The sequence below is a fragment of the Aedes aegypti genome, chromosome 3, assembly GCF_002204515.2.
Source record: "Aedes aegypti strain LVP_AGWG chromosome 3, AaegL5.0 Primary Assembly, whole genome shotgun sequence".
Lineage (NCBI taxonomy): Eukaryota > Metazoa > Arthropoda > Insecta > Diptera > Culicidae > Aedes > Aedes aegypti.
This window is the reverse complement of record NC_035109.1, coordinates 382,507,778-382,527,228: the sequence shown is the minus strand read 5'-3', so window position 1 is coordinate 382,527,228 and position 19,451 is coordinate 382,507,778. Positions and strand designations below refer to the sequence as shown.

Below are 19,451 nucleotides of genomic sequence, written 5' to 3'. Positions count from 1 at the left end.
AAAGAGAACCCAATCTGGCATTGTTCGGGAAGGGCTTTCTCAAGAATAATATTTATTTCACTTTAACAAAAAAGAACTAAATAATATTAAAGCTTTAGAAAAAGCTAGGCCCCCGTTCGATGTCCGTGAGACGTGGGAACATTTCCAGAAACCTGGATGAAATTTCCAGAGCCCCACTCAGTGCCGTTGGTGTCAAAAGTGGGGTCATGGTACAAAAAGTTGCCGCATGGATGCTAAATGCAAGATTTGCGGAGGTTCTTCTCACGCTAAGGAAGACTGTCCAGTGAAGGAAGATACCGATAAGTTCATATGCGCCAATTGCGGGGACAATCATAAGTCAAATTTTTGGGAATGCCCTTCGCGTAGGCGAGTCGTCGAGGCTCGTGCCAGGCAGATGAACGGTAATGCCCGTCAAGATAACTGTCGTTTTCGGAATTCTCCTGGTAGTGTATCGAACAATGCTCATTTTTCAGTATATGATAGCTTGAATAAGAATCATAACCATCAGTAAGATTTAAAACATACTCATTCATAAACTAATTTTAATCTTTTGGGTAGCTGTTCGAGTCTTTTAATTCGAATGGATCTTCCCTAAAATCCTATGCCGATATCGAAGCAGGTCATTTGAACTCCTCCCCTTTCAAACTATGAGTACCCGTTCCACTTGTTTCAAATCAAATAAAACAAACAAACAAACTCATACTCCACCTCTTCGTCTACCAAAAATTCTAACGGAAAATCATCAGAAAATGTACCCACTTCAAGTGATATGTCTCAATCTGATCTTTTTTAACCGAACAAATGAATCAAATGATTGATGTAATGTTCAAAGCCACCACTATGACTGAAGCAGTCCAAGTTGGTGTAAAATTCACTAATCAAATTGTTACTGGATTACGTTTTTCTAATGGATCCAAAAAATAATTTAAATATTTTAAATTGGAATGTTCGTTCTTTGAATGGTAAAGAGGACGAGCTGTTTAATTTTCTTACAGCTAATAACGTGCATATAGCAGTTATTACTGAAACCTATTTGAAACCTGGATCCAAACTAAAAAAAAGATCCTTTTTGTTTATCGTAATGATCGACTTGATGGGGCATGTGGGGGAGATGCAATCATCATGCATAGGCGTATAAAACATCAACTGTTTTCGTCATTTGAAACTAAAGTTTTTGAAACTTTAGGTGTTTCTGTTGAAACACAGCTTGGTAAATATACTTTCATAGCTACCTATTTGCCTTTTCAATGCTCTGGTCAGCAAGTTAAATTTCTCCAAACTGACTTGCGAAAATTGACTCGCAATAAGTCATTTTTTTTGTCATTGGTGACTTTAATGCCAAACATCGCTCATGGAATCATTCGCAAAGTTATTCCAACGGCAGAATTTTATTTGATGAGTGCTCTTCAGGATATTTCTCAATTCAATACCCTGATAGCCCTACGTGTTTTTCCTCTTCTAGAAACCTATCTACAATTGATTTGGTCTTAACCGACTCTAGTCATCTTTGTAGCCAACTGAATACTCATGCTGATTTTGATCATGTCCCTGTTACATTTAGAATGAAAATGTTTTGCTCCGTAAGTTTTCTGAAAATTGTTTTATTTTGCTTAGAATAGAAACGAGAAGAACAGTTCATGTACTATCAAGTTAATTCGTGTTCATTTTAGTTTGTTTAGTTCAGGATGTGATATGTAAGCCTCTGTATTATGAAGTTATACCGGTATGGATCGTCGGCCGCTGCTCATCCCTCTTGAATGATTCCCAGACGAGGAGACGCTTCAGCTGAAAGTTGTACCGGTGAGCTTGTTTCGATTGAATCTCGCATGGCTTGTGATTGCTTGTGGGCCATTGGTGATCGGATGTAGTTAATGCTCTAAACTCAGAAGCGACTAACTGTACATTCGATGATCATTTGTTTTTAAACATTTCATGTGACATGCGAGCGTTATCCTCATGATTATTCTGCCGTCCTACATTTTATGGCAGGAAAGACATCATACAATTTGTGTACAGGTCACGCACGATAGTGTTGATTTGGTATTACTGATGTACGCAGCTTTTATATTTTAAAACTATAGGTAAAGTCTCATGAGCCATTAATTTCAAATTCAAACCACTAGTCAAATTTACGCTGTTGATGATCATGTAACAACAAAGTATCATAATAATTTACTTATGTCATTATAGAACGATCTATCTGGAATCATACATGCTGGTGATTTATTGTTTATGTAACAAACATAAGATATTTGAAAGAAAAGGTTTATGAGGAGAGGAAATGTTTTGATTTCTTACGCACCAGAAAATTTTGATTTCTTACATACAGAAAATATAACTTTGGGGAGAGATGAGAAAAAAAAATCATGAAAATTGTTTCGAGCGTTTAATGGGTAAATAATTGCAATATGGGAGGAAGTCAATTTTTTTTCGTTTCAGAGAGCGAGTAATGGCGCTTAAGCTTAGGCTCTATAGCCAGGACACACGGAGTAAATACCTGTGCCCCATCCCAGGAAGTGAACCACAAACAATAATGGAATGCGCATCAACATTCTTAGCTTCACCACTCCCAACGCTTTTGCCTGTCTATCAATATGGAACGGTTGGTACGGTTGTCCCCGTTTCTTCCTCCACACGATTTGAAAATATTTTGTTTATCATGTTAATCATTCGTGAATAATCTGATCGCCGTTAATTTTCGAATTACCTTCAAACCCCAAGTCTGCACAGTGGGCCTGGCCATTTTAATATTTGTTTCAAATTATTGATATGCTACAAATATTAATGCTGACAAGAAAATACTGAAATATATTTCTGTTTTTCCAGGATGCTTTTCAATATTGGATGTGCAAGCACTTAGATTAGATTAAATGTCCCATGGAGCAATTCTCAATCCTATCAGCTCCACTTTCAATTATTTTCGAGCGGACTGGAATATTTATGAAACATATTGAAGGTATTAAGAATAAAATAAAACAAAATACAAGATTGATAAAACATATTAGTAAGAAAGGTATTATTAATCGTTTATTTTGTTTTATTTTATTAATAATACCTATCTTACTCATATGAATTATTAATCTTTTATTTTGTTTTATTTTATTGTTAATACCTACATTATATATTGACTTATTGTGATGTTAACATTTATTTACAAACAAAACTTTATATTGACAATGCTCTTGAAACTTTAACAAATTCCATTGTTGAAGCCAAGAGCATTGCAATTCCAAAATGTGAAGTAAAATTTGAATCCGTGATTATAGACGATGATCTTAAACTCTTGATCCATCTTAAAACGTGAGGAGAAGGCAATTTCAACGCACTCGCGATCCTGCTATGAAAATTATATGGCAGGATTTGTAGAAAGAAATCAATAAACGATTTTCAATTAAGAAACAAAAAATTGTGAAACAAAATTTTCTCAATTGGACCCTGGCTCTAAGCCCTTTTGGAAATTATCTAAAATCTTGAAAAAGCCTCAGAAGCCAATTCCGGCATTGAAAGAGGAAAACAAATTATTACTAATTGCGGAAAAGCTCAAAAACTTGCTATCCAGTTTGAAATTGCGCACCATTTTAATTTAGGACTTACTAGTCCACTAGAAAATTAAGTTGATCAGTGCTTCGAAAGTATTCTCTAACAAAAGAACGTTTTCGAAAATTCCTGGGAGACTGATTTGGAAGAAGTGAGAACTATTATTAAAAAAAAATCAAAAATATGAAAGCTCCTGGCGATGATGAAATTTTCTACATCCTCATCAAGAAACATCCAGAAAGTAGCTTATCGTTTTTAGTGAATATATTTAACAAATGTTTTCAATTAGCATATTTTCCTGACAAATGAAAAAATGCTAAGGTTGTTCCAATTTCAAAACCATGTGGACAAAAACCCTGCAGAAGCTTCTAGCTATCGTCCAATCAGTTTGCTTTCCTCCATCAGTAAACTTTTTGGAAAGGGCATTTTGAACGGAATGACGAATGAACAGTTTGGATTCCGCCACGGACATTCGACCACTCATCAACGTACAAATTTGATCCGTTCCAAACAAATCTGAAGGCTATTCTAATGGTTTTGCTCTTCTAGACATAGAAAGAGCAATCGACAGTGTTCGAAACTTTAATTTTCCAACATACATTGTTAAAATAATCCAAAGCTATCTGTCAAATCGTAAACTTCAGGTTAATTATCAGAACTCTAATTCAGAAGAACTTCCTGTGAGAGCTGGTGTTTTTCATGGCAGCATTTTGGGACCAATATTGTACAATATTTACACATCTGACTTACCTCAGGGATGTCAAAAATCTTTGTTTGCGGACGACACAGGCCTCTCCGCCAAAGTTCGAAGCCTGCGTGTCATCTGTAGTCGATTGCAAAAAAGTTTGGATATTTTTTCTTCATACTTGCAAAAATGGAAGATTTCTCCTAATGCTTCCAAAACTCAGCTAAAAACATTCTCACCTTAACCAAAAGCTCTTTATTTTAAACCTTCAAGTTGTTGTCACGATAAGAGGGGTTCCGATGAATTAGTCAGATGATGTTAGATAAAAATTTAACTTTCAAAAATCACGCATTCAAGCCAAATTCAACGAATATGTAAAATGTCTTTATCCCCTCATTAACGTTCAACGCTCCGTCATCGTAATCATCGTCATCATCGAAACTTCAAAAGCAGTTTTTCTGATCAAAACTACAAATTATTCGATGAAAATGGACTTAGCTGTTGTAATACCAGGAAAAAAGCTTTGCAAAGGATTCAAAATAAAAATTTGAAAATGATATAAAGCTTCCTCCCTGGTATAGTACTAATGAGTTACATAAAATATCCAATACTTAAACATTAGATTACACTATTTCAACGATCCTACCATGCCAAAAACCCATAATAACAAATAGAAAGCCAGTCCTTCGAAGTACAACAATAACTTTATTAATAAATTTAAGTCCAGGCAGAGTTAGCTGAATCTCTATCACAAAATCTTCTCTATGCTACAGAGAACCGTCCCGGCTATAACCAGTATCATTCCGGTGTACGTTTCTAAAATAAAACAAAAACGATTATTAATTGCAAAATAGAAAAACAACAGATACTTACTCCAACTGCCGCCCTGCTCTCCGAGCAGTCGCGCCGTAATGACCGTGAACACGAACGTCAACGAGTTCGCCATCGGAACAATCAACGACAGTTCGGTTCGCTGCAGGGCAAACACGTACACCACACTCCCCAGCTGATTAAGCGCTAGTGGCAGCAGATACTGCCACCGAGAGACCAGAAATTTCACCTCCAGCCACAGTTGACCGCATTTGGTGGGTGCCTTAAGATTGTTGTACCCGAGACTGCCCCGGCGGATGAACGGATTGGTGGCGCCCCACAAGAGTGCCACTACGACAATCATCACTAGGGATATGGGGTCGGCGCTCAGTTGCGAAGGCGGAGCAGGTAAGCTACCGATCTCGGACGGGTTGGCTGCCTGCTCCGAGGGCATTTTCTTTCATTATTTTTGTGATTTTTGCTCTCTACAATTTGGTTACAGAAATGAAGGCGAAGGAAAACAACAAATGGCTTCAGGATCGTAAACAAAACAAAAAAAATATCAGATGGGTTTGACGTTTGCTGATATCGGAACGATGCGGAAAGTGGAACGTTTTTTTGATTGCATATGTTGTTTTAGTCACAGGGTTAACATGCTTGAAAACTGAAGAATCTTTACAATCTTTGGCTTGATATTAGACTAGGAAAATGTTTCGAAATGATTCCAAAACAGTTAGATACATCTCACCGGTTACAATTATTAACTCGTATAGGCCTGTGTGAGAGAAAAAAAAACTAACACTCTCACCGCTTAGCAAAGGGATTTCAATTTTTTTGTCAGTATACTCGTACACATATCTAGTTTCTAAAAGTGGCCGAAGGATTTCTGGAATGTTCTTGTGACCGAATTTATTCCGGTGAGTCACTGAATCAGTTCGGGTGCTATGCTTTTGTGTCCCTGGTAGGCAAATTTCAAGTCACAGAGAGTTTCAGGAATCGGCCATAATGTGGCCACTATGTCAATTTATTTTAAGAAAAACGCATCTGTTTGAACCCCTTTGGAAACTTTTTTTATACATCTTCATTACGAGATTTTTCTGGGTTAGTTCATCTTGGGACCAACGGCTTTACTCCCCCCCTTCCGAAGAAAGTCATCGCCATAACTCGTAAAGCCATAAGTGACTACTAGGTATCTCGGGGATGAGATTCGATCCCAGGTCCTCGGCGTGAGAAGCATGCCAAGTAACCGCAAGCCTTAAAGCATTACCGTAATTAAAGTGTATTTCAACATAAGTAATGCATCATTGCTTTTATTTAGCAATACGCGTGCAATAATACTTTAAATGATTTTTTTTGAATGCATTGAAGCATTGCTCTATTTAAGCAGTGAAACGTGCATTAATGGTTGATATACAATGACTAATCAGTTCATTACATCATCTTCAGCCTCCTGACACCGCCCATACAACCCCATTGAAAAATAACGAGCAAACATCTCTGGTTCCTAATGGGAAATGGTTCCCACTGACAGCTCAATGTTTGTAAACAAATAACCGTTTGAGGAATAATAATCGATGATGGCGAAATCTTTTTCTCCAAAAAAATTCTTTTCCCGCATAACAATAGTTATTCGAACAAACAAACGGTTGCAAACTATTGGATTGCAGTACAGCAAGTCAATTTGGGTTGAAGTGATTAGCTAGAAACACATTTTAGTATTGGAGGAAAAATTCCCTAATATGATTAGGCCATTGTACGTTGTTGCTCTTGAGTTTGATGCTGACCACGAAAACATGGCTGCCTAGCACCGGGTTGATCATCTTACTAAATGCTTTATTGCAGCAAATATGGCATGACTTCATTGTTGTAAATACACAATTACTAATGTTTGCATTTATGTTTATGACAGTGAACACTCTCACGACTATATTCAATTTATAAATTTGTAAACAGTAACAAATCATGGATTTGCATTCAGAACAAAAATGGAAAACTATTTAAAAAGTGTAAATTTTCGAAGAAAAGTGTCGAAATGTCGTTCTTTAATACCTGAAACAAAGTTCCTAAACAAAATCCAATCTGCTGAATCAAGTAGGCTTGGAGGAAACTTAAAAAAGCAGAAGTCCTGGGAGCAACCTAGGACAGGACGTGACAGCTCAACTAAGACTGCCCAGTTGTTTTTCGGCCGATATCCTTGACGATACAAAAGCCAGTGCTACCAGTATTCATTTTAAGCAAATCTTGTGAACAAATTCAAATATCAATGCCCATAATTTGGTTGTTTCTTGCACGCTTCATTCATATAGTGCAATAGAGGATGCTTTATTTAAAAAAAATCAAATCCAACTCAACGATGTGAAAGTAGGCCTTTGCCAAAACGACCAATCAGAAGTGGTCTTTTTTGACAGGCAATTGGTTTCATTTTTGTACTGTGACCTGTCACGTCTTGTCTTAGGGAGCAACCACCAGCGTTGCTGAGCTCAAACTCAAATAAAACGAACGAGTGGAAGGAATCCGAAAGGAATGGGCTTCAAGAGTCCATGGAAATATTCTGCTCTGGCTTGGAGCATTCGCCGGAGTCTAAGTCGGAGTCCATCTTTGGTTTCAAACACCATGAAAACAAAAAATCTGACGAAAATGTCCGTGGGAACCCCGTTGATGTTTCCGAGCCCACTCTAGAGCAGTTGCTTGAGGCAGTGAATCAAAATGACGTGTTTCAGACCACCTCAGCAGTCCAAGGTTGCAAACAAGATCTTGGAACATTCTTGAGAGACTGGAGCATAAAGCATAAGATTACACATCAAGCGTTGAAGCCATCACTAGAAAAGCTGGTCGAATATCACCGTCAATTACTCGTAGATCCTAGACGACTCCTGAGAACACCTCGTTATAAGCCTGCAGTCAAGGTTATTGACGGTGGATCTTATTGGCACCACAGCATTTTCCGTTATAACATTTTTTGAGTATATTTTGACGTTTCAGTCGGATTTTTGGGATCAAAAACTAAAGTGTTGTCTTTTCTATACGGATTGAAACGTAGAAGATGAAACTATAGTTTTTGTTCCAAAAAATCTGACTGAAACGCGAAAAACTTTTCAAAAATATATCGAGTCGCATGCAAAAAACAATAAAATTTATGCGAAAGCATTAACAAAATTTCCTTTTCAGAACATTGCTTACGTTTACACAGCATCATGTACAATATCAATCAATATCAACGTAGATGGGCTCCCGTTGTTTAAAAATGGGACTGCCCAAGTGTGGCCGATCCTATTCAACGTGTTCGAAAGGCCCGAAATACCGCCGATGATTGCAGGAATATTTCACGGGAACAGCAAACCTAAAAGAGTAGAACAATATCTGACACCATTTGTCGAAGAGATTTTACCATTGATGGAAAACAGATTGATTATAAATCATCACAAGCTACCGATAAATATCAGATCTATCAACTGCGATGCACCAGCTAGAGCATTTGTAAAAGGTTGCTGTTATTTTGTTACTTCTAATAAAAACTATTTCTCTATTGAACTAAAATGTTTCAGGTGTAACCAATTTTAACGCAATCCACGGATGCCTCAAGTGTTGCACAATCGGTGAATACTCCAAGAAATTACGGACAACGGTTTTCCCTCAGACAGAAGCCGAGTGTAGGACAGATCGTGGTTTTCGAGATAGGCTCTATGGAAAGCACCACCAGGAATACGTACAACGTCGAGATGGAAAACTCACCAGGACTCCGATTGACACACCTTTTTTGAAATTACCTATCGATATGATCGAAGAATTTATCGTGTCTGATTCACTTCCCCTTCTTCATCTTGGAGTCATGAAGAATCTTTTTATGACTTACCGAGATGGTCATTGTAATGTTCCCAAGTGGTCTAAAGGAACCGTACAGGAACTATCGAAAGCTCTAGATCTGATCAAGCTGCCCATGGAAATCCATCGCTCAGTTCGAGGGATGGATTATATTAACCATTGGAAAGCATCAGAGTTCGGTGTATTCCTAAGTTATATTGGTATTGTTGTTCTAAAGCAGTTTTTAAATGAAGAGCATTACAAAAACTTTGCTAGACTTTTTTGTGCTACTACAATATGCTCAACTATTACCGAAGCTATATACCGGTTGCTAAAATATTATTCAAAGAATTCATTGCTACATTTGACACACATTTTGGATCAGTAACAAGCAATATCCATAATTTGGTTCACGTGTTAGAAGAAGTTGAGAGAAAAGGCCCACTATCATCTATCTCTACATATCCATTTGAGAACCATTTGTACCAAATTAAAAAACAAGTTAGATCAGGCAGGCATCCATTATCTCAAATAATCAATAGAATGACGGAAAGGGATAAGCATAATATCATTAACTCTTCCGCTATAGAGACTTATTCATCGCTCAAAAAGCCTTCAAAAATGATTTGAAGTTCCTTACAATCAAGCCTAACCCGAATTGTACATTGAGGGCCAACTTTGCTGATAAGTGGTTTTTAACTAAGAAGTACAAAATAGTCGCTATGGATTTTGCATACATGGTCGAGAAATGATCAGCCCACAATCGAATCTATTCGAAGATCCTTTAACTTCCAATAGCTTTCACGTAACTGTTACTAACACAACTCTTGATTTTACAAATTCTAAACAGTATTTGCTAAGCAGTATCTTATGCAAACTTGTTGTAATAATTATTGGTAACATCACTGCATTTGTACCGTTGATCTATACACTTCCAACAGAAAGTAGCGAAAAATTGTAAGTGCAAAATATCATACTAAACACCCTGATGTTCAATGACATTGTTGAAAACAATAACTGCAGGAAATAAATGATTTTATGATTAAAGAAAACACAAAAAAGCTAGCAAAATTAGTGTATTTTCATTTATACTTTTCGTCATGATTGGTTTTTGTCGGATAAATCATCAGATATCCAGAATAGGGTTTGCTTTATTCAAAGAATCTTATTATTATCAAATTTTGAGGATTCAGAAACCTCCCTTGACGAAGAAATCACTATTTGAGACCCTCAGTTTCTCCTAATGTTACACTTTTTCTATTGAACATTCAACAACATTATATGTGTCCGCCCTCCTCTCCCCTAATACCGTGACGTACTTAATGGACGGCTCCATACAATATCGTATAGGGGAAAATCCCTAATTTACGACCCAGCACTTACTTTCGACCCATCCATAAGATTTTGGCCTACTTTGTATAGAAATCCGAAAATTGGCACAGATTTTTTCTAGGTTGAAAATTAGTGCTTTTCCCCTACTATACCTTCTGTAAATGTTACAAAACAAATTAAGTTGACTATATACAGAGCAAGTCTGTCTCAATTTTTCTTGATATGATTAGAAGGGGTACGCCGACTAAGGTAAACTGGTTTGTAAAAAGTCAACCATATTTTATAACCGTTTTGTTTAAAATAGTTAATTTTGATTAAAGTGAATCACGCTGAAAATAGTTCATTACATAAAACGATTATTTCAACATTTTTCTGATAAACTGCTTATCACTTTGACTCACAGGGCTGGTAGCGACTGAAAATAGGAACTTTAGAGACCTTCATGCATGACACTAGACCGGAATTAAAAAGAGATCAAACAGTTACCAAGAATAGAGTATGTTTGTTGAAATTACTAAGCGAAGAAAACTATTCATGGTACCCTTTGAGAAATCGAAGAAATTTTAAATGAAATCCCCAGAAATATCCCTAGAGAGGTCCCTCAAGGAGTTCCAGGAAGTATTCTAGAAGAAACCTCTGAAGAAGTATTTCTTAGAGTAAAGCATGAAGAAATCATAGAGACCTTCCATAAAAAAAAAAACAGATTTTTTAGATGCTTGCATTAGAACACAGACCAAGTCTCTGAAATAAGACCTGCTACCAGCCCTGGACTCACATACCCCTATTTTAATTGTTTGAATATGAAGATTTACGTTGAAATTTTGGAATAATTAAGGCAAAAAGTAAATTTATCGAAAACAACAATATATTTTATAAGGGTTATTTTATTTCTTCAGTTTCAAGTGAACTTGATTTAGTTCTTTTAACAGGGACATCGCACCGTGAAGTTTAAAAAGAAACGGTTAATTAGTCATTCCTTGAAGAACGACCTCTTCAATGATCATACCATTCAAATCCTCGCTGTAATCCTGCTCATTGTCGTTAACTTGTTCGATGTACTCAATTTTGGAGCACTCTTGATCTTGATCAATTGATTCTTCAATGAACTCGGTTGTAGACTTCGAGTTTTGGCCGTGGTCTGCTGTTTCACCGTCGTTCGGACCAGAAACATCCAGGAGCTTTTTGGATCTGTTCCTGGATGCCGGTTGCTTGAGCAACAGTTCATTTGCTCGCTGTTTTGAGTTCCTCAAACACTGCTTCAAGAATTTATGGCATTCATCCTTGGTGAAATTACTATCTGAGTTACAAATTACTTTGTAGAACAGATTGATGTACTTTTCATACCTGGAGAATGGTATTTTTGGTACCACTTCGTTATTCTCATCAAGCGTTTCGCTGATACCGGTCCAAGAACAGAGACGGAAAAATCGCCGATCGACAAAAAAGTCAATCATTTGATGACAAACCGCTCCGCCTTTGTTTTTGAACCGATCGTTTCCGTGTATTTTTCCCATCTCACGAATAACATTATTAACGTAATTTTCATCCTCGCATTGCTCTTCTGCGGCTTCCAAGTCAGCCAGATTTGTTCACTGGAATCAGCTTGATGTCGGCTGTTTTTTCGGATGCATTTGAAGATTGCCGTTGTTCTGAACGAGATGTAAGACGGTCAATCTTGGCGTTCACTTGGGCAGTCAGAATCAAGCACTTTTCCTGCCGCTTTTCTGTGTTTTCGACCTTATCGTTGATGATTTTCAGCATGTTCATAATTTCAATATCCTGAGACTGGTGCTCAAGCTGGTCTGGCTGCCCGGATAAAAACGTATCATTCAGTGAATGGAATAAACCATTAATGTACAATATAACGTATTGGATACAATACAGCGTATTGTAATTGAATGTCGAAGCAATATTATTCATGTTTTGATATACAATTCAAAAACAATATAATATATTGTAACAGAACATTGTATTGTTTTTAATTGGTTTTATACCTTACAATTTTGGTCAAATTCCTATTTTCGCGTAAAACAACTGTTGCTTTTTTCTATGTAGCTTTGCTGAAAGAAATAAACAAAACAAGTTCAAAAAGCAAGAAATGTTGGGGGGAAAATATTTAAAAAGTAAAAATAAGTAGTTTTTTAGAGGACACGTGACATTAGCTGTAACGACGAATGCAACCATGATACAGTTTGTTGAATTGTTTTTGTATTGTACAACAATACTCGAATTGCTTATCAAGACAATACATAAACAATATATCGTATTGTATTTTCAAAATGTTTGTATGAGAAAATATCTATATTTGTATTGTTACGATACTTAACCACCCATACATTATATTGCAAAAATCTCATACACCATACAGTGAACTGTTCAAAACAATATATTGTACTGTAATTGTATTGTCATTTTCCAATATACTGTATTGTATTTCCAATATATTGAATGGTACTGTTTCAATACGTTATATTGTTTTTGTATTGTATTTTTTATCCGGGTGCTAGCTGGAGAGGGAACTTCGTGAGTAGCTTCGATTTCAAGTAGGTTTGCAGATTCTAGTTTGACTTTTTTCACCACCCGTTCGTCGTCAGAAGAAAACGTATTGAGCTGCTCCGATGCAGAATCATCATCCACAGCGTCTTGATCCTTGGCAGCTTCGGACTTGCATTTGGCGATTGCAGCAAATAGAGCTGCTGCATCCTCTCGAACTACGATGTTCCGATCATTATTCCTGGGTTTCAGTGGCTGCTTCTTCGTGACAGCACTGGCTTTCACGGTTCCGGCAGCAGACTTACCGGTACTATTGGGAGCAGCAGCGCTGGGATTTCGTGGTGTGGCAGCTTTTCGCTGTATATTTTTCACTCCTTTAGGCATTTCTGGAAGCAATGAAATGTTATCAGTTGAAGTTATGATGAAATATCATTGAAAACTCACTGTATCATTGTGGAAAGTTCGTTTGGGATGAAATAATATGCAACGATTCCCCTTTGTGTAAAACAATAATAAAGTAGATTTGCACTACAAAAAGTGACAGCTTGCACAAGAGAGTACGTGCCGACTATTGCGCACCTCTGACCCATCTTGATTGTGACATTGAATTTAATTAGTGCGCAAAAGCAAAAAAGGTTGACATTTTAACAAACCGTAGTTTGCTTGTTGAGTGGAATTTAAAGAGAAGTCATAAAAATAGTACGTTGATGATAACAGTACGATTTTAGACAATCGTCTGTTTCAAATTCACGATTCACATTTACGAAATTTGATTGCATCGTAATTCGTTTGTCAGGGATATGTACAATACATCTAGATAATGTTGCTTTAAGTTGTACATTTTTTCTAGCCAATGCATACAGCGGTTATAGTCCAGAGGATAGGAGCGGCCAGTCATCGATATTACCTAACATCAACTCTAGGTTCGATTCCCGGCAGAGAAATAATCAATTCAATGTTATATAAGAGTATACATTCATGCGCGTAATAAAAGGACCAATTGGTGGGTGGGTTTTGGGACACATGTGAGAAGGCTTTAAAAATTACATACAAAATGGGTGTGAAAAAAATATTTTAAACCTTTAAATATTTTTTTTAATGCGTTGAATGCATACAAATTATAACTTTAATTAAACATTTGAGAATGCAATAAAGCCTTATTTATGAATTATTGCAGGCTTATCGTATGCATTAAATACACTTTGTCTAAAGCTTAAATACAGTACATGCTGTAACTATACTTTAGCAATGGCCAACAAAATGCTAGTGACTGTAGCCGTAATTAAACTATAGTGGCGCCCTTTTCCACTACAATTCTGCTTTAATGGGGAGTATAATGCAGTATCACTTTATATCCCATATTTTATAATACCCTACAAAGCGATATTAATGCTATTATATACAGCTCCATGGTTACTTGAGATGTGTTCAAACCACTACACCAGGTCTGCCCCCTTTGGAAAACGATTAAATTGGAAAACCATGTTTCCTGCATTTGATCCTACAAATGAACCCTTTAGGATCCCCGGGACGGCACAAATTTACTATAAAGTGGCCAATTTGCATCTAAACATCTGTGGCAAGCTTGCAAGAATCAACCAAATTATGAGCCTTGATATACCTATGAACTAATCTACGATGACGTCACGCCGCAACTTCCAGCGGGAAGAAAACTTTTACTGCGGGCCGTGTTTACAAAAAATGAACAATTTCGTTGCACATTCATCCACTCAATGTTCATCCGTTGAACACTCATTCACTGGATGTTGGTCCGGATGTCATTTTATGTAAACACGGCCCGCATTTACAGCGGAAAAGAAAGAGAAAGTCGTCAATAAAAGAAGACCGTGGATAAGTCCATGTGTTTGTTTACAAGATTTCGTGTAAGCTTTTTGAGAAAAAAAAATGTTTCTACTATTTTTGACTTTTTTGTGATATATTACTCAAAAAAAAACAAAGGTTAGTTGTGAAAATCGCAATTTTTATTCAAAATTTTACTCCATTTTAGTACAATTATTTTCATTCGCTAGTAAGATCGCCGTCTCTGAAACAAACGTTAATATTTTGCGACATTTCTACCAGTTTTTGTTACCATTAAAATGTGATTACTTTCTAATCTCCAGGACCAAAATCAAACATCACTCGAACAAAACTCTGAATTTAAGGTGAAACTGTGTAATGGCATGGATTATTCCAGCAATTTAAAGTTAATTCCAATTAATTCCTCCGATGTTTCTGAAGGGTGTTAGTCTTCGAGCTTCCGGATGCTGCTGCGTTATCCCGCGATCGCCTCGGCAGCGAATGCGTTTGATGGCCACCGCTTTCTGACGGCCGATGTGAATTGCGTGAGTTATCGAAGGAAGAACTCTTGTCCGAGTCCAAATCGTCCTTGGATCCGCCGGCATGACTCCGTCGGGTCTTCTGCTTGGTTCGGTTCAACGTGGACTGGCTCGAAGATCGATTCCTCATCGGTCGCGGCAGGGTTGAGATCGGTTTCACCACTTGCTGCTGATCGTTGTGGTAGTTGATTTCGTATCCATCGCGAATGTGCTTGGGTTTCCAGGGGGCAAGTACGGAGACCGATCGCGACACGGTGCGGGTCATCGGTTGGACCTTCTTGGAGCTGTTCAACGATTCGCGGGAGTACGCCATCCGGTGGGCGTTGGCAATGTGCGGATGGGGAATGTCGCCAACTGAAAGAGGAAGGGTTAGACGATCGAAGAATACAGCGTAGATCACGTGGTTAACTCACCTGTAGTTGCATGCAAGAATACGACACTTCGCTGGCTCTGTTGACTAGATTCTCCTTCGGTACCGGAACTATCCTGAATTCGATCCGTGTCCCTGTTGGAGAACAGTTGGCATTAGGTCACGATCCGTGATCATTTGTCACTTCTCGACAACTCACCTGGTCAAGCTGCCTCTCCGTTCGAAGCTACGGGCCGGCTTCTGTGGGCCAGATGGAGGTTTCCTGTGCTGCTGTTCGCTACGGCTTCGACTCGATCGCTGGTAGCGATCGGACTCTACGCGATCGACACTGTTGTCCCGCGAACGGCTGTAGCTCTTCCTGGGGATGGAACGATCCGGTGTGTAGTCCCGGTTCATGCTGTGCTGTCGCCGAACCGGATAGCTCGGTGACGGAGATCGCATCCGGTAGCTCGTCGAGTACTCCGATATGTCGTACAGGTCTTTTCGCTGGAAGTAAATGGGTTTATAGTAGAGGGAAGAATTCGTAAAATGACGAGAACGCAATTACTTTGGATTCATTTCGACGATCCTCTTCATCAAGATTCTGCATGGAGGTCGAACGGTTTCGAGTTTCGCGAATCTTTGGTGTCGCTTCCAAATCGTAAGCGCTCTGGTATCTCTTATCCACCTTCGACAACGAAGATTTGGAGCTTGAAAAAGAGTATAATGTTAATAGACTTGATCAAAAGCATGGTACATGAGGATATGCTTACCGACTAGGTCTGGACGGTGCCGTATTGGCATACTCCGTATCGGTATCGCCGAAGAACCGCAAGCTCTTCTGCGGTTTCGTTCCACCGGAGGTGGACTTCAGGTCACTTCCGCCGAATTGCGATTTGGAGTCTTGCGACGGTTTCTTACGGGACAACCTATCGAACGACTTGAACCAATCCGTACGGGATGCCTTCGAGGATTCGCCCGTTTTGGTGGTACTTTTGAACGACAGCGAACGCTTCGTCGTTGAAGGACTAGACTTCGGGGTGGACAACCGCCGGCGGTTGGCAATGTCGGGGACCTGCTGAGGGTTGTAATTTGAAGATTATGTTCAAACACAATTTATAATTTTAAGATCATGATGTTACCAACGAATGGAACTGCTCATCATATCGCGATCTCTCATCGCTACGAATGCTACTCTGCCGTGAGTCCTTCTTGTCCGATTCACCCATCCTGACCAGTTTCTTTTTGGTCGAACTCATGAACTGTTTAACCTGAAATTACAATAAAGCATGAGTACTGTGAGTTCTTGAGAATGTTCGTACGGACCTTCGCTAATCCTCCAGTTTTCTTCTCCGGTTTCAACGAAGACTTCAGCTCCTTCCGATAACCCCGTCCGGAATCCGGATAGTCGTCCAGACGTGGATCAAACCGACTGCCGTCATCAATACTCCGCTCACGGTACGAATACGTTCGCTTCGGTTTCCGCAAACAGCTGTTGGTGTGGTTGCGTTCATGGCGCAGAAAACTCTCGCAAGCGTGGATGTTCTGCGCCATCGAATACCTTTTCCTAAAATCAACAAAACATCATTAGAATTACCACGATCAAACAATAAATTCTTCCTGAACAAACCGCGTCGGAAACTCGCTGCTCAGCGAATCCTTTCGGAAGTCGTTCTCGATCCCGGAATCACCCTTATCCATCACATTCCTGGAGTGGCTCGTCTCCGCTAGGTTCCTTTTGAAGTTCTTCACCTCGGTCCGCTCGACAGATCCGTCCCGCTCGAATGTCGTTCTCGTCGTGCGCACGTCCTCCAAATTCTTGCTCGGATACTTGAAACGTTCAACGTATTCTTCCGAGTAAGGTCTTCCGTCACGGTTCACAACCGTCTTGGTTACAAATGACTCCACGTACTGGTTGCTCGAGTTCCTGCGGTGCATCAAGTCTTCCTGCACCGGAGGAGGCGAGAGAGTACTCCTTCGCACCGGTGAAGCACTTGCCATCCGATCAACGCTCCTTCGACCGGCAGTAGTCCGATGGTAGTTCTCGTAGCGTGAAGCACTTCCACGCCTAGTTGTCGTGTCTCGATCGGGTGATCCTATGTCAAGCACTTCCCTGGAACCGATTCGGTTGCGGATTCGTGACTCCAGAATCTCCCGCCGCTGGCTGAGTTCATGAAACTCTGGGAAGTATTCTTTGCCATCCGCTTGACCCCGGTAGTTGGCACTGTAACTGTGACCGACGTACGGAGGGGTGTACTTGACGGTAGGCGTTATGTGATCTTCGTCCGAGTTGGTGAACGAGTCGGCTGCCGTAGTAGTCGTCGTCTTGAGGTAGGAGGTTGAGAAGCGTTTGCTGTAGTCTATGCCCAGACCTTCGTCTTCATCGCTGTTGTAGGGCTTCAACTTGGTACGCGGGAAGTTGTCTGTCTCATCCAAGGTATACTTGGGCAGCGGAGGACTTGGACGTTTCATGGTGAGGTACTCCTTGGTGGCCATTCTGTCGAGGAGGTCGTCGTGTGGACTAGATTTCTTCATGTCTTCGTCACTGGTGTTGGCTATGTATTGATTGCGAATGGTGTGCTTTTCCTTGCTATCATTGTTGCATACGACCTGGGCGTAGACAATGGGTTCACCCGGTCGAGTGTACGAGAATCCGTCGCGTACAATCTGGGCAGGAGGTGGCGATGTGTGACGTTCAGTGGACAGACGCTTGACGATGTTCTCTACGGTGACGCCTTTGGTGAGGTTGGGCTTGTCTGGCGGTAATTGAGAGCTATGCAGGCGTTCTTGGGACTTCGAATTCTGTCGCAGAAGTGCGATCGTTTCCATTACGGGCTTGGACGTGGCTCGATTCGTGGATATGTTCAAATCCTGACTATCTTCGAAAGGTTTCTTCTGTTGGGCGTAGGCGGTAAGTGGATCTAATGGTTTGGTGTATTCCACTGGGGAAGCTTCGATGATCGGAGTTAATGGATCATTTTTCAGCTCCTGGGTGTTTCTTCGAGGCGTTCGGCGGTCTCTTACCTGCCGAAGAGGTTGACCAACGTCGCTCTTGCTACGACTGACAGTTATGCGTGGCTTCTCTTCAGGTGGTTTCACAGAACCGTCATGTTTCGTCTTATTGAATAAACTCAAGAGATTCTTCTGGGGTTTCTTCGAGGAAGCGTCGCTAGAACTTCGGGTAAGAGAGGCTTTCCCCCGAGATTTCCTCGATGGTAACGAGTTGAACTTGTCGTCCTTGCCACCGTTGATACTGTTGCTGCGCGATCGAGCTCGATCCAAGCGATCTGCTTGTGCTAGTACAAATTCTGCTTCTCTGCGAAGGGCTTCCGCCGATAAGTTCTGAGGTTCCTTGCGAACGTTCGAATTGGTAGGAAAGGTTCGTGGTTCCGAACGTGATCCTGTGAATGAATAACAGATTGTGTTAAGCTTAGAGATAACGCATATAAATATCAGAAATTAGTTTCAGAATAACGATCAGTACCACATTCCAAGCAGGTTTAGCCGACCTAATTTACGACACAATTTGTGCACCCAAGTACTCCAGATAATTCTAAGAAACCATAGTAATTTATGCAAAGCAACCCGGACCCAAAGCATCGATCCAAGTAGTCCACTTGTCCGTAATTTACGAGCTACGTGTCTATGCAGGGCCCTCTTTGACCGTCGCCTTGGCAACCTCAAATCAACGCAATGCCACGAGCGAGCTGCACTCCATCAGTGGGTTATTATTTATGCATCTGCAAACAAGCGCTACTCGAAAGCAACAACAATAACAACCCTAACAACCCATTCCAATCGTTCTGGGCATGTAAAGTAGCACTTGTTTGTTTTTGCTTTTCTCCTTCAAAAAGCGCTCGGAGAAAAGCTTCGGAAGCAACGCATCGGTAGCCGCAGACTCCCGCCGAAGAAGGAAAGTACGGTGTTCAAGTTCAAAAAGTGTGCCCTCCGTGGGAGTAGTCTGCCCTCAAGAGGAACTACTCTCTTATACACAGGGCTGGTAGCGGCCAAAAGCAAAGCAAATACAAAATAGTTCAGTGATTATATTAAATTGTGACTAAAAAGAGACTCCAAACTGTAAGTATTAGATACCGAATATCTAGTA

General features: G+C 39.8%; 2 protein-coding genes and 1 long non-coding RNA gene across 6 annotated transcripts in view; all 3 read right to left on the bottom strand.

Annotated features, from left to right (window-relative positions):
- Window positions 1-4,907: 4,907 nt before the first annotated feature.
- On the bottom strand, window positions 4,908-5,599 carry LOC5566548 (transmembrane protein 234 homolog). The gene is made up of 2 exons (XM_001650893.2): window positions 5,096-5,599; window positions 4,908-5,038 (listed from the first exon to the last, which is right to left on the bottom strand). Exons 1-2 carry the CDS (start codon window positions 5,484-5,486, stop codon window positions 4,971-4,973), a joined length of 459 nt encoding a protein of 152 aa, XP_001650943.2. The 5' UTR covers window positions 5,487-5,599; the 3' UTR covers window positions 4,908-4,970.
- A 7,005-nt stretch (window positions 5,600-12,604) lies between these two features.
- LOC110679317 lies at window positions 12,605-13,213 on the bottom strand. Its single transcript, XR_002502387.1, has 2 exons — window positions 13,103-13,213; window positions 12,605-13,044 (listed from the first exon to the last, which is right to left on the bottom strand). It is a non-coding gene; the product is annotated as an uncharacterized LOC110679317 (long non-coding RNA).
- Window positions 13,214-14,618: 1,405 nt separating this feature from the next.
- LOC5566549 overlaps window positions 14,619-19,451 on the bottom strand; it is a 139,039-nt gene continuing 134,206 nt past the window's right edge. For 2 of the 4 annotated variants that reach the window (XM_021853152.1, XM_021853153.1), the window contains 8 exons: window positions 16,977-18,747; window positions 16,673-16,913; window positions 16,489-16,617; window positions 16,120-16,424; window positions 15,915-16,056; window positions 15,567-15,853; window positions 15,411-15,502; window positions 14,619-15,351 (listed from right to left, as the gene is read on the bottom strand). In XM_021853152.1, coding sequence (XP_021708844.1) covers window positions 14,876-15,351; window positions 15,411-15,502; window positions 15,567-15,853; window positions 15,915-16,056; window positions 16,120-16,424; window positions 16,489-16,617; window positions 16,673-16,913; window positions 16,977-18,747 — 3,443 coding nt within the window. In that variant the 3' untranslated portion in view covers window positions 14,619-14,875. The remainder of the gene's footprint in view (window positions 15,352-15,410; window positions 15,503-15,566; window positions 15,854-15,914; window positions 16,057-16,119; window positions 16,425-16,488; window positions 16,618-16,672; window positions 16,914-16,976; window positions 18,748-19,451) is intronic. The other 2 variants (XM_021853154.1, XM_021853155.1) reach the window with 2 other exon arrangements.

Bases quoted from the DNA above. Each gene is read 5' to 3' on its own strand.
- LOC5566548 (XM_001650893.2), bottom strand. From the start codon at position 5,486: ATGCCCTCGGAGCAGGCAGCCAACCCGTCCGAGATCGGTAGCTTACCT. The intron at 5,039-5,095 runs GTAAGTATCTGT...GTTTTATTTTAG, and splicing joins AGAGCAGGGCGGCAGTTGGA to AAACGTACACCGGAATGATA.